At 35.5% G+C, this 12,639-nt stretch overlaps 1 protein-coding gene across 2 annotated transcripts; it reads right to left on the bottom strand.

Moving 5' to 3' along the window:
* Window positions 1–4,104: 4,104 nt before the first annotated feature.
* Window positions 4,105–12,335, bottom strand: LOC133792366 (mediator of RNA polymerase II transcription subunit 33B-like). Of its 2 annotated transcripts, XM_062230268.1 has the most exons (12): window positions 11,898–12,335; window positions 11,436–11,546; window positions 10,860–11,204; window positions 10,392–10,711; window positions 10,202–10,293; window positions 9,323–9,683; window positions 8,674–8,884; window positions 7,363–7,477; window positions 7,068–7,229; window positions 5,958–6,621; window positions 5,596–5,802; window positions 4,105–5,397 (listed from the first exon to the last, which is right to left on the bottom strand). In XM_062230268.1, the coding sequence occupies exons 1-12, from the start codon at window positions 12,179–12,181 to the stop codon at window positions 4,280–4,282; spliced, it is 3,990 nt and encodes a 1,329-aa protein (XP_062086252.1). In that variant the 5' UTR covers window positions 12,182–12,335; the 3' UTR covers window positions 4,105–4,279. The 2 variants fall into 2 exon arrangements, with proteins under 2 accessions (XP_062086252.1, XP_062086256.1); XM_062230272.1 differs by lacking the exon at window positions 11,898–12,335 and having other exon boundaries at window positions 10,860–11,095; window positions 11,436–11,545.
* Window positions 12,336–12,639: the final 304 nt, after the last annotated feature.

Here is a 12,639-nt window from a genome sequence, read left to right as displayed (position 1 = left end):
ATCTTTTTCTCTCATTTTCTCTCTACCATTCTCTCTTCCATTTGGGTTTTTCAAGAGCATTTTGCAAGTATGTATGTCTTTTATTTTGTAATTTCTACTCTAGTTATGTGCTTCTAATCTTTTTCATAAGATTATTAAGATCATGATGAAGCAACTTGTAACTAAGTAATATTTATGTTGTATGTTGATTTCCCTTGTAATGCAACAAAGTCTATGGATTTTTCTTCTTCATATATTTCTTTCATCTTAAATATCTTGTATTTTAGATTGTTAGAACATATTTACACTTTGTACTTCATTAGTGCATAAACATAATATTCTTTGTATAAGATGTGTCATTAAATTGTACACATCCATGCTTAGAACAAAAATATTATGTTTTGCCTTATAAATAATGTTCATTGATTTATTTGTTATTTCATTAGATTGATTTACACTAAATGCTTTGAAATTATAATTTTGAAAAGTGAAGAAAAATCCTATCTTTTTATAAGAAATTTGTGTTTAAAATTATAAATCTTTTTGAAAAATGATAGTTTAAATTATTTTAACTATCACTAACACTTGGGAATCAATATACTAATAAATATTATTAAACTTACATTTTGTGGATTCTAGTATCTTAATAATCTTTTCTTTTAACACTTATTTTCAACTCATTATTGGTTTATTTTCATTATCTTAAATAGCTTTATTTTTCAATCTTTTATTTTATGTTCATAATATTAAAATTTATCAATCTTTGGAACTAGGTTAGAATTTATTACTTTTGATTTAAAATAGTTTCATTTTCGATTTTAGACAACTCCTTTGGGTTCGACATCCTTGCTTACGATCACTATTCTATATGGACGATTCGTGCGCTTGCGATATATAAATTTTTAAACATACCCGTTTTGGGTCCATCAGTAAAGTATTGTTCTCACAAGGACTATCAACCAATTACCAATAATTACTTTTAAATTTCTATTTGGCTGTCGAAAATAGAGTGATTTTTAAACTAAGACTTAAAATTGAAATAAACTTTGCAATAATAAAGATTAATTCAAGAATTTAAAAACCTAGGGTATTAACTTCATCAACTTTTCAACCTATTAATCTTACTAATCAGTGCATATCATTCTTCAATTTCTATCCTAGTAGCAGGTTAACTAAAACAATCCTAATTATTTTTCAAGACAAAAATATCTCAACATATATGCAAACTTTCTACATATATGTGATAAATTTTAACATATAGAAGACATGAAGCATAGAAACCCTAAACGCTACACAAACCATATAGGAACTATCGTCCTATATGCAATTTATGTCTATATGATTATAGAATATTCAACTTTCCCTTCTCAGATCTCGAATCAAAATCATAAATCATGTAAATAGTGATCAATTATCCACACACATTAAGCAGAAATCATATAGATAAAGGGTAAAAGAATAAGAAATTATAACAAATATCCAAGTGACTACATTAAACCCTAGATAAAAAATTTTAGGTCATGACAAACATAGCTAACACAATAAAAATAAATGTTATCATCTTTAATATCCAAAACTTGAAAAGAAGTAAAGAAGAAAAATGCAGAAAATAAGCTTAGCCGTCAAGAACTCTCTAAAAATTCATCATTAAAAACCCTAATCAATCTCTTAATTTATAATGTTTTAAACCTAAATAAGATGTTTTTTTCTCTTCAAGGAGGCACACCACGGCCCGTGTCTTCGAAATGCCCAGGAGGTTTGCGCCTCTGTCTTCAAGCGTCGCGACCCTTAGGAGACCATGCCGCGGCCCATGTGAAAACCCAGATTTTCTTTGCTCTCTGCCACTCATCATGCCGCGGCCCTAAAGAGCATGTCGCGACATTAATTCTTGCCAGATTTGGGTAGTTTCTGACTTTGCTAAGGACGCGGCCCTTAACCCCATGCCACGACTCTAATTCTATTTTTTTTTTTTCAAAACTTGACCATTTTAAGTCCGACCTTCATCAAAACTTCTTCTAACTCCTCATTGATGCCAATTTGACTTGAAAAACCACCAAAAGTTCCAATTTTCCACCATTTCTTCTTATTTCCGTGTTTAGCTCATAATTCATAACACCATCCTAATACAAAGACAAACACGAGCGCAATCTTGCACCAAATAAACATAAAGACTCAAGATTACCACAAAAACACATCCTAAAATGACACTAAAATTGAGTTATCAGGTGGCTACGGTCGTTGCTCTCTATTCTCCAGGTCGTGGCCTGGAATAGAGCTGGTCGTGGCCACAAGGAATTTGGCCCAAATTTTCAATTTTTTTTCACGATTTTCACGGTTCTTAAATACATAAAAAAAAATTAAAATTAAAACTGTGTTCAAAAAGAAAAAAATTACAGAGAAAAATAAATTACATGAACATGTCTTAAAAATAAAATAAAATACATTTGCTAAGTTTAACGTCGCTAGCTCAACATAAAACCTTTTCATACTTCATCAACATATTCTGGATCGAAGAGATGAATTACAGTAGCTTGTTCCTCCTCGATAGACTCATAATAAGGCTTCAATCTTTGACCATTAACCTTGAGTATTTTTCCTGTTGATGGACTTGTAATTTCTACCGCTCCATAAGGATAATGGTGTACCACTATAAAAGGTCCAACCCATCAGAAGTTCAACTTACCCGGAAAGAGTTTAAGGCTTGAATGATACAATAATACTTTATGTCCCGCGTCAAATGTCTTCCAAATAATTCTATTTTGATCATGAAAGGTCTTGATCTAGCGATGATAACCAGGGTCAGGGTCTGAGATACAATAATATTTCTCATTGAACAAATCCCAGAACTCATCCCAACTCAGTGCAGCGACATTCCGGGTCTGAGATACAACCTCCCACCAGATACGGGCATCCTCCCGAAACATGTACGTGGCGCAGGCCACCCTCTCATTACCTACCACCCTCATAAAGTTCAGGATGGAGGTGTTCATACTCGTCCACTGCTTAACTTGCAGTGGGTCTAGTCCTCCCTCAAAGGTCGGAGGGTGTTGTTTCCTAAACTGCTCATAAAAAGGCTCCCATCTGTTCAATACTTTTGGCTATCCCATAACTTGTACCTCCACAGGTGGTTGAACCGGTGCAGCGTTCCTTGATGGAACCTACTGCTGTCTCAAAAGCCTGACCTCTTCCTCTAGTCTCTGTAGTCTGGCTTGAATTTCAGCAAACATCTGCTACCAGTTCTCAGGAGCTGGCAGAGGGTCCTGACCCTGGTTATCATCTCTAGCCTGGATTTTAGCGCTGACTAGTCTGTTTGTTCGTCTTGGAGTTCCAGCAATCAATGTGATCAATACTATACTCAACAGGCATTTGCTCTCTTGCTTTGCTTGTTTAACTAATCAAAAAAATTGTTGTCATTTTGTGCATGCAAAAATCATGCACAAAAAAAACTATTCAACTTTTGATATAAATATCTAAAACGCATGGTTGACTGAAAGGAAAGAGCATAGGGTGAAAATAAAAAACTTCATATGAACCATCAGTAACATAACCCACTAATAAACCCCCCAAGTCAAACAAAAGATTACTCTCAAAATCCAATCACTTCCATCCATTACGTCTCTCAAAAGAATTCAAGAAGACAACCAGAAACTTATGCAGTATAAGATCATATTTCTCATGTTTACTCGTAAACAAAGGACCCTCACCTTAAAAATTAATCGCTCAGATGCAAACTTCTTCTAAAGCTTGAAATTACAACATTTAACTTCAAGTTTTCTTTTCCTTTTTTGTTTCTTTCTTTCTCCCATATTAAATATTAATTATAATAATTGACAGAACTTTTCCTTTAATTACTACAAGATATAGTATTAAATATATAGTTTAATAACATAAATATTATATTTACTTATTTTTGGGATAAGAATGAATATAGAAATAGACGTTTAAATTTGTCACACCAAATTTAGTTGTTTTACTGATACTTTTAACTGAACCAAAAATACACTTTTTATACATAAAAATAAAGATATTCATTCAATGAAATGGAGGACTGCATTCAATCCATACAACGTTGGCCAATATGATAAATGTCACGCATACGTAATTGATTTTAAGGATAATTTCATATGGAACTAGAAGCACCCCCGAGAAATAAACATGTATAACCTGAACCTGATTAAAATTTACATGAGCTAAATTTTCGACAAAAATAAGAAGAGCCTAAGGATATAACAAAGCAAACTACACATACGTGTTAATAAAATCAATGTTTCATGCTATATAGGCCACCGTCCATCTAAGCTCAAAAGTCGCTCTCAACAATCAGTTCAGCTGCAGCCCCCATTGCTCCAACACCGCCCAGTCCCAACACAGCCAAAGCCAATTCTTCCTCATTCCATTGTCTCAATCCCTTGCTTAGCCTCTTCAGTATATCCACATCGATTTCCATCATCCAATTCTTTGTGCACCCCACCATTAAACTCAGCAACCCTGACACATATGCTCGCCAAGTAGCCCAATCACAACCCAATGAGATTTTCCCAGCTAGCGCGCTTGCGAGAAAATCTAAGTGGGCTCCGAGAATCTTTGATCTTCGTTTTGACGTGGGTGATGCTGGGTCAACTCCCCATGCAAATGTCCCAGAGAGCACAGCAAAATATGCAAGTGCATATCCCCCAAGAACAGATAATGTGCATCCTGTTTCTCGGCCTTCTGGCTCTGATCCATGAGATGCTATAAACCATGAGGGTAGGGTTTCTTTGATCAAACATTGAATTAAGCTTGGTCCGCCAGTGATCCAAACCAATGAAGCTCCAAGAGATGCTGCAAGCTTGATACGTGACATAGCTGTGGCTAAAGAAACCTGCCCGTATCTCAACCCACGTTTGGTCTTCTTCAACTTTTCCATTTTTTCTTTTGGTAGCCCACAACTTACAATTTCTCTAACAGAGAGCATGAGAAGGGAAACAATCTCTTCTGTCAAGAACATAATATCTCGAACCGAGCGGTGTACACGCAAATAGAGAAATCCGGGGGCAACTGGAGATATGCCACCGGAGAAAGAACCAAAGCCATGGCCAAGGAGGGAACCCACCCCGCCATTGCTGTGAATATGATAAGAACTTAGACCGAGCGTGGACGAAAAGCAGCTCTTAAGAAGTTGAACAACAGCATCACTGTTATGGTGGAAGACTGCTTGCGATGCAGAGAACACCAGGAAGTCACTCCAACGCTTTACCTTCTGGGCCCATAACGAGGCAATAATGGGCATGCATGGCCAAGGGCAACCTGTAGCTAGGGAATTCAAAGCTGGCCCAATTAACTGGAGGGCCCGTTCAGAAGCTTTATCGAGTTTATAAGTTATTGTAAGACTAATTAAGGCAGCTAAGGGTAAAGGAAGTGTAGCTTGAGAGCTCCCTCCTGCAAGTAATAACATGAGAAGCTTAGTGTTAGCTACTTGATTAAGACAAATTTTCAGCATTAACAGTCCAACAGACATAACTTTGCTTGAGAATGTTGGAACCTGTCCCGAGTCAGAAAATATTTATTTTCTATTTCACAAGACATTTTAAGAAAAATAAAATTGCAGGGCTCAGCTGCATGAAAATGAGGAAGTACCAACAGAAAGGCTTGGAACATCAACACCAGTGGCAGCAAGAATTTTTTTAATCTGCTGCTCTACATTGGACAAAGTTGAAGCAGGGCTTGGCCAATCAGTTCCATTCATGTAAGCTGGCTTCCATATTCCCCTTGTTACTTCAGCTGAAAAATAGCTTACTATAGTTGCCAAAGTAGCAGGAAGATAATCAGCAAGCTCTTTCAGTCCTGAGAGTTACAATAAAGTAAGAAACAAATCAAAATCCCATACAATTTAAATAAGTGTGGAGCATTCAACAAAGCAACACCTTAAAAATGCTACCAAAATTGCAATTTTGAAAGACTACTATAACCACCCCCCAATTTTTTATTTTTTGACAGACCTGTAGCTAGTTCACGGGGAGAGAGTCTTCCATGGGCACAAGCCGTAAGAGCAGCATCAAGCACAAATGGAGTTGCTTCTAAGATGTCCCATGCAGGCACTTTGAGTCTAATTGTGGAGTCATCAGTCCCTGAAATTGATGAAGTACTACTTCCTGAAGTTGTAGGAGTTAATGGTTGACTGCCTCTACTTATTTTCCTGAACATCATGCTTAGGAGAGCATCAACAATTTGATGAACAGGGGTCCCAGGCACAAGTCCAGAGAGTGTTGAACAAATACATTTTTGATGCTGCTGGTACCAGAGTTTTAATTTTGGAAAAGTGTCCAGTAGTATAGGTTCAGTAGAAAAGGTGACAAGTTTTGAAACTCTCCTGCTTTTAATTCGATCTTTGGCTGAAGTTCCAACAGATGCTAATCGAGCATTTCGGATCAATAGGAGGTATTCAGGACTCAGTTGGGATCCCACTGTCGGCCTCACATCTCCCATCACATGTTCTAGAGGTGGATGATCAAATCGCCATGATCTCAGTAGAAGTGTGAATGCATTTGAGAAAACTGCATGACAAGAAATTTCTTCCCCCGTCGGAAGAGTCCTTGAGTTGTTGGGAATACTAGACCCAAAAACCTCACAAATTGGAATCAATGCTCCTGCAAGTAATGGAACCTGACAATAAATATACATAAGTAAAATTTAAAGGCATTAAAAACTTCATTCTCAAATATACTTTATTAGTTCATTTGGCAAAAAGGACCCCTCAAGAGCAAAAAAGAACAAGTTCCTTCTGGACTCGAAGTTTCAGACGATAATTACCAAGTCAATTGAAAAAACAAGGAGTGAATTTTCTTCCAATTGCAATAGTATGAAATAAGACTAGCAAACCTACTACCCCTAATGCCAAGCAAAAGACTAAAAGCAAGTTCTTGATATCCTATGAAGAAACTAACTGTAGTTTGATTTTTTACTTATTTATATATGTATATATATATATAGAGAGAGAGAGAGGATAGTATCATTTATAAAATTGCATCCAATTAATTTGTAGCTTACGACAACATTGAAGTGTGGAAATCAGTAAGTACTAAGTAGAAGAATTTTTAACTATAACCTACCAAGCCATGCAAGGAGAAGATCTGTACACAATCTATTGATGATATCCCAACCAAAAGAACATTGAAGAGTGGGGCATAGCTGATCAAATGACTCTCACTTCCTGAGTAATCTGCAGGAACCTGAGGTGATAATAATCCAATGATAAAAAGACACGCATTTTCCTGCAAAAAAATGAGAATTATTTATAGCTTTAGAGCGACTAGCTAGTAGGTCTTAGCAACACGTAGGGTGGGAGATAGAGATTTAAGTCATCTGCCGTTTCATTCATCAACAAAATTACCCCCACCATATTACCTGAATACTCCAACCACGAACAAGAGATGCCCCACAAAGAATGTTAGCAGCAGATATCTTCTCATCATCTGAACCATTCATTGCAATCTCATATATTTTCTCGATCTCTGCTAAGCTTCCATCAAATCCATGAGCTTAAATTCAGTTGCCAAACTATTGGGTAAATTATAAAAGAAAAAAATAATCTGAAATACCTGGCTTCAATAAAAAGAAGGGTGTAATTGAAGACCAGGGTTATCATGGCCAAGAAATATTAGGGATTATTAAATGGGAAGCTATGTTTACACCCCCATATATATATATATAAATACTCCCCTTATTATATTTAGTAAATTTATTTCGGTTCTATAGCAGTGATAGAAAAAAATTACAACATAACCATTGAATCAATCTAATGGTGGTTGTTTTATTTAGTTGGATGTAACAAAAATAAATAAGGAAAATAATTGGATGGCGAATGTTTTTAATCACTACCTATATATATTTTTAGTATTTTTGGGACACGAATAAATTACAACTCTATTTAGTTTTACATGACGGTGTATCCTGGATAAAGCAACAACAAGTTTGAATCCTGCAGAATCCTAACTTATTCAGAATTTGCCGAAAGTTTGTGAGGGTTCCCCTAAATCTTACATTATTCATTGTCATGTAAAAAAAAATAAAGTTGCAACATCCATGTACTGAAAATACTAAAAGTTCAAAAATGTGTTACAGTAATTAATTCCAAAGTATTAAATATTCATTCACTTTCTCTCCTAAAAATACAATTTTTTTTAAATACTCTTTAAAAATGTCAAAATTCAAATATTAACAAAAAGCACTTAAAACTTTTAGATATATAAGAAAATAGAGAAAGTATACCTTTACTATTATTTTTTCCCCAAAATATATACATATAAATTATTTGTTTATATATATATAAATATAATTATAAAAGAAATTCTTAAGATTAGTTAAATATTAATTTCATTATATGAAATACATAATTTTTAATATAAAATATGTTATATCCATCACAGGTTTAGTTATGGGTGGTGATTAAAAAAATATATATCCATTTAATTTTATCTATTCATATAGATGAATGTCATATTCACTCCATTGACCATTGAGTCATTTATCACTCTAATGATACGAATTTTACATTTAACCTTTTAAGAGATTTAAAAAAGTCTTGTTTGCAAAATCAGCCATGTCATGCAACGTTGGTTCAAAAACATGGTATCAGCAAAATAAATTAATTACTCCACTACGATTACTCATTCTCTAGAGGAAACATTGATTTAACTAAATACAAAAGGAACATACCTAGAAGCTGGAGTTGCAATCAAAGCATTAACTAGTGGTGGAGTTAGAGGAGACCCCTTCATCACAGATCCCCAACCAGTCACTTGACTGGGCACATTTCGAGGCAATTGATTGCTGCATGCATTAACATAGCCTGGCCAGAAGTATGCTGAAGTGTCTAGTAGATTCCTAGCAATACAAGCCTCAACAATTAGATGTCGCATGTTGCCAACTGCAAGACAGAACGGTATGTTAGGATAACTCAAGGATATATAATAAACAAAAACAGCATGGCTGACAAGTGTCCAAGGAAAGAGCTTGCTGCTCTATAACCACACGGATACAAAAGGGAAAATAGAAAGAAACTCGTACAACAAATTCTAGTGATTATAAAAACTAGACTAAATAAAGCTGAGAAACTATTAGCAAATCTAAGCTGACACCTACAACAGGAAATAAAGAATAGCAGCCACTGGACAAGTAGTAACTTTGAAAATCACATCATTAGATTGATAAACAAAACATAGTAGAGAGGATAAAAGAGATACCGATTTACCAGGTGCCAAGGAAAAGCATCCACATACATGAATAGAAGTCAAAGATGTAATGTACTTCAACATGCAAATTTTATAAAACACAATGAAGATTCTAAAACAAAACCATTACTTACTACAATTTATTGGCATGTCATTCACACCACTGCATTCATAATACCCATTGCTGACAGTAAGACCTGAAATGGACATCATTGCTTTGGCCGCGGCCTGATTGGCCACCAGACTAACAGATTGAGGTGGAGTCAACAAGCCCTCATAATCACCTAGCAACTGTAAGCTGGTAACTAAATCCTTGCGTCGCTGTCCAAAAGACTGTTTGTCTATCCTTGGATTAGTAGAGCATTGTTCAGTTTCCTCCATCAGCTCACTTTCCTCTTCCTCAACAATGTTAGTGACCGCAAGTGTTGAAATAGACAATAACATGCATAAGCAGGTATCGAGGCGAGGCACAGGACCCTCTCTAGGATCCCTTTCCTAAAATATTAAAAACAAAAAAGTGATAAATACAAAGTAGATCGATGTGGTTATCTTGAAATTTGAACAAAACAAAAAAGTTCTAAAGAAAATTTATGCACTAAATTTAAAAAAACTAGACACTCCCATTTTTTTGTACGCAACAAGACACAAGTGACTGGATCATCAGGCTTAAAAAAGAATCATTAAGAATGATTTTATATATGTACATATATGAAGGGAAAAACCGTGCAAGCGACATGGGTATGGTCGTACATGAGTCAAGCCTAAAATGTTTCTTCACTTGCCTGTTTAAATAAAATGAGGGCAGGACACTTGCCTAATTAAAATTGCTATCTGTGCAAAATAAAATATTGTGTCTACAGTTCATGAGCCAAAGTTCCACCAAACTATTCATTTACAACAAACACCAAATGTGATGCTCATGTGCATGGAGACAAACTAAATAGTCTAGTCTCAAGTAAAATTTAACATCATAAATAAAATTAACATTAAAGACAACTTGCTATAATTCTCACCCTTTGGACTAGGCGAAGTGCTGAAATCCATAAACCTAAAAATGTATTATGCCATGTGGCACCATTAACTACCTGCAACGCCTTTACCAAGCCTGCAAGAAGAATATTGTTTCAACAATGCCGATTTGTATAATCAACAGCCTAATCACTCCATGAATTTACAATATGGAAAGTGTAAATTGACTCGCACCAATGAGTGTGTCAACAGCACTTGTAGCTGCCACTTGTGACCCATCCATAGCATCTTCAAGAAATAGATCAATGGGAAGCCAAAAGGAGGAAGAACTAGCTCCATGAGATTGCCGAGCAGAATATAGCGTAGTTCCAGAGGCCAAGACTGCATGAAAATCATGTTGTGATATTGTTTTGCATTCCCGAGTTAGTAACCTACGAGTATCAGATGTCAACTGTGTAAAGATATCTGGAGTTATGTGTTTTAAACTCCGCAAAACTGATGAATTTGCTTCAAAAAATTGCATGCGCTGAATGAAAGATCCCCAGTGTGATGGCCTAAAGAAAAAGTCAGGTTAGATATATATACAGATAGCTACTCAATGTAACTACAATTTTATTTACATCTACAAACATATAGCAGAATAAATTCTGGCATGCTTGGGGAGAGAAAAGAAAATGTGTAGCAAATATCTAGGGTTCTTACATGTTTCTACGAGCCAAGTACAAAAGTCTTGACGTGACTTTGTTTTTAAGAAACTCAACAATAATCTCAATAGCCATTGCAGTATTTGCTTTGTGCAAGACTTCACTGTCGCTTCTTTTCTCAACAAAGCAATCTTGAGCGTCTATTTCCATATCTTGTGGCCTGGTCGGCCATCTAGATTTCTTTTCAGGGGTGAGTTCCAGCAGCCCTTCATCATCTAATGCTGCATCGAGTAACTGCCAAACAATTGAAAAGACAAATTCAACAAGGAGAAGTCCCGGTTCAGACACTTGAAGACCAAATAACTGGGAAAGATGTAGAGCTTCATCAATGGACTTCATGATACTGCAAACACATAAAAGAAAATGAAACCAATAGAAAAGTGCCTAATTTTTTTATTTAGACAAAATAACAGTATCTTTAATGATACAAATACAAGCTTAATATTATATTTAATAAAAAAGACATACATTTAAGTTCTTTCCACATATCAAAAGAAAAAGACAATTAGGTCAATAATAAAAACAGTTCTTTTCTATTTTGCAATTAACAACAAGACGATATTCTAATCCTTACTTTTGATTATTAAGTCCACTTGTTTGAGAAGTGAATGAAAACGAATGTCTCTTAAGGAGTTCCATGTAAAGCCTGTAAGCCGTAGGATGGAGCTGTCGATTCGGAACGACCCTTTACAGAAAAAACAAGAGCACTACATATCAATACTAACCAAACAATAAAAAAAAAAAAAAAAACACCATTACAATGCATCATATTTATATATATATATATATAGATGAATTTGATGTCCTCAAAGTACAAAAGGTAACCCCTGTAAATAATTGACAAACTATGCCAAAAAAAAAAAACTCAAATCTGAGTAGTTCCATGTCAATGCAGCACAAAAACGAATTTTTTTTCCCACAAACATAAAAATAAAAAAATACATAAAAAAGCTTCATCGTCAAGTTAAACAAAGAGTCACAGACCCATTCATCAGTGGTCCCTAAAATTGGTGGAAAAGGAGAGTAGTGGGGATACCTGGCGGAGAGAAGAGCCAGGACGAGCATGGGAGGGACGATCATAGCAGTCAAGGCTTTCTCGAGGAACTTCCACGTGATGGGCACGTGATTGGCCCAGCAGATGTGAGAAACGAGGAGGTGAGCAAGTTCGACGGAGGGCAAAGGAACCCCAGCCGAGTTAAGGCTCGAACTCAGTTGCGTAGCCCAGAGCTGAGGATCGATATTCCTGTCTTGAGCTGACTTGGTGATTTCCATCACGGTGTCCCACAGATGACTCGCCGGTTTCTGTACGGACACCGCCATGGCCCGGCGTTTCTCTCTCTCTCTCTCTCTCTCTCTCTCTCTCTCACTCGATTCAAAGAACAACTTTCTAGTTCTATTACTCTCCTTCCTCCTTCAGAATCTGATAACTCGCCACTACCACTGCTCAAATGAAATGAAAGACTGAAAGAGGGAAATAGCCAATCGAATTTGCTTTATTTATGCTTTTATTTATTTATTATTATTCTTTTTTTAAAATAAATAAATAAATAGGGGAAAAATAATGAGTTTTGGATTTTGTGAGAATGAAAAGAAAATAAGAAAAAAAAAAAAGTCAGTCTAGAGGGGCGCGTTTTATTTAGTTACGCCTGAATATTGAATTGAATTGGATAGAAGAAGCCTCTAATATTATGGTTCGAGTTGACCACTAATAATAGGTGTCGTTTTCTTTACTCCCTTCCCTAGTTTTTTTCTTGTACAAAACAAACAAAGCCTAATTG

Source organism: Humulus lupulus, chromosome 1 (assembly GCF_963169125.1).
Source record: "Humulus lupulus chromosome 1, drHumLupu1.1, whole genome shotgun sequence".
Lineage (NCBI taxonomy): Eukaryota > Viridiplantae > Streptophyta > Magnoliopsida > Rosales > Cannabaceae > Humulus > Humulus lupulus.
The sequence above is the reverse complement of the archived record's forward strand: the minus strand, read 5'-3'. Positions and strand labels throughout refer to the sequence as shown.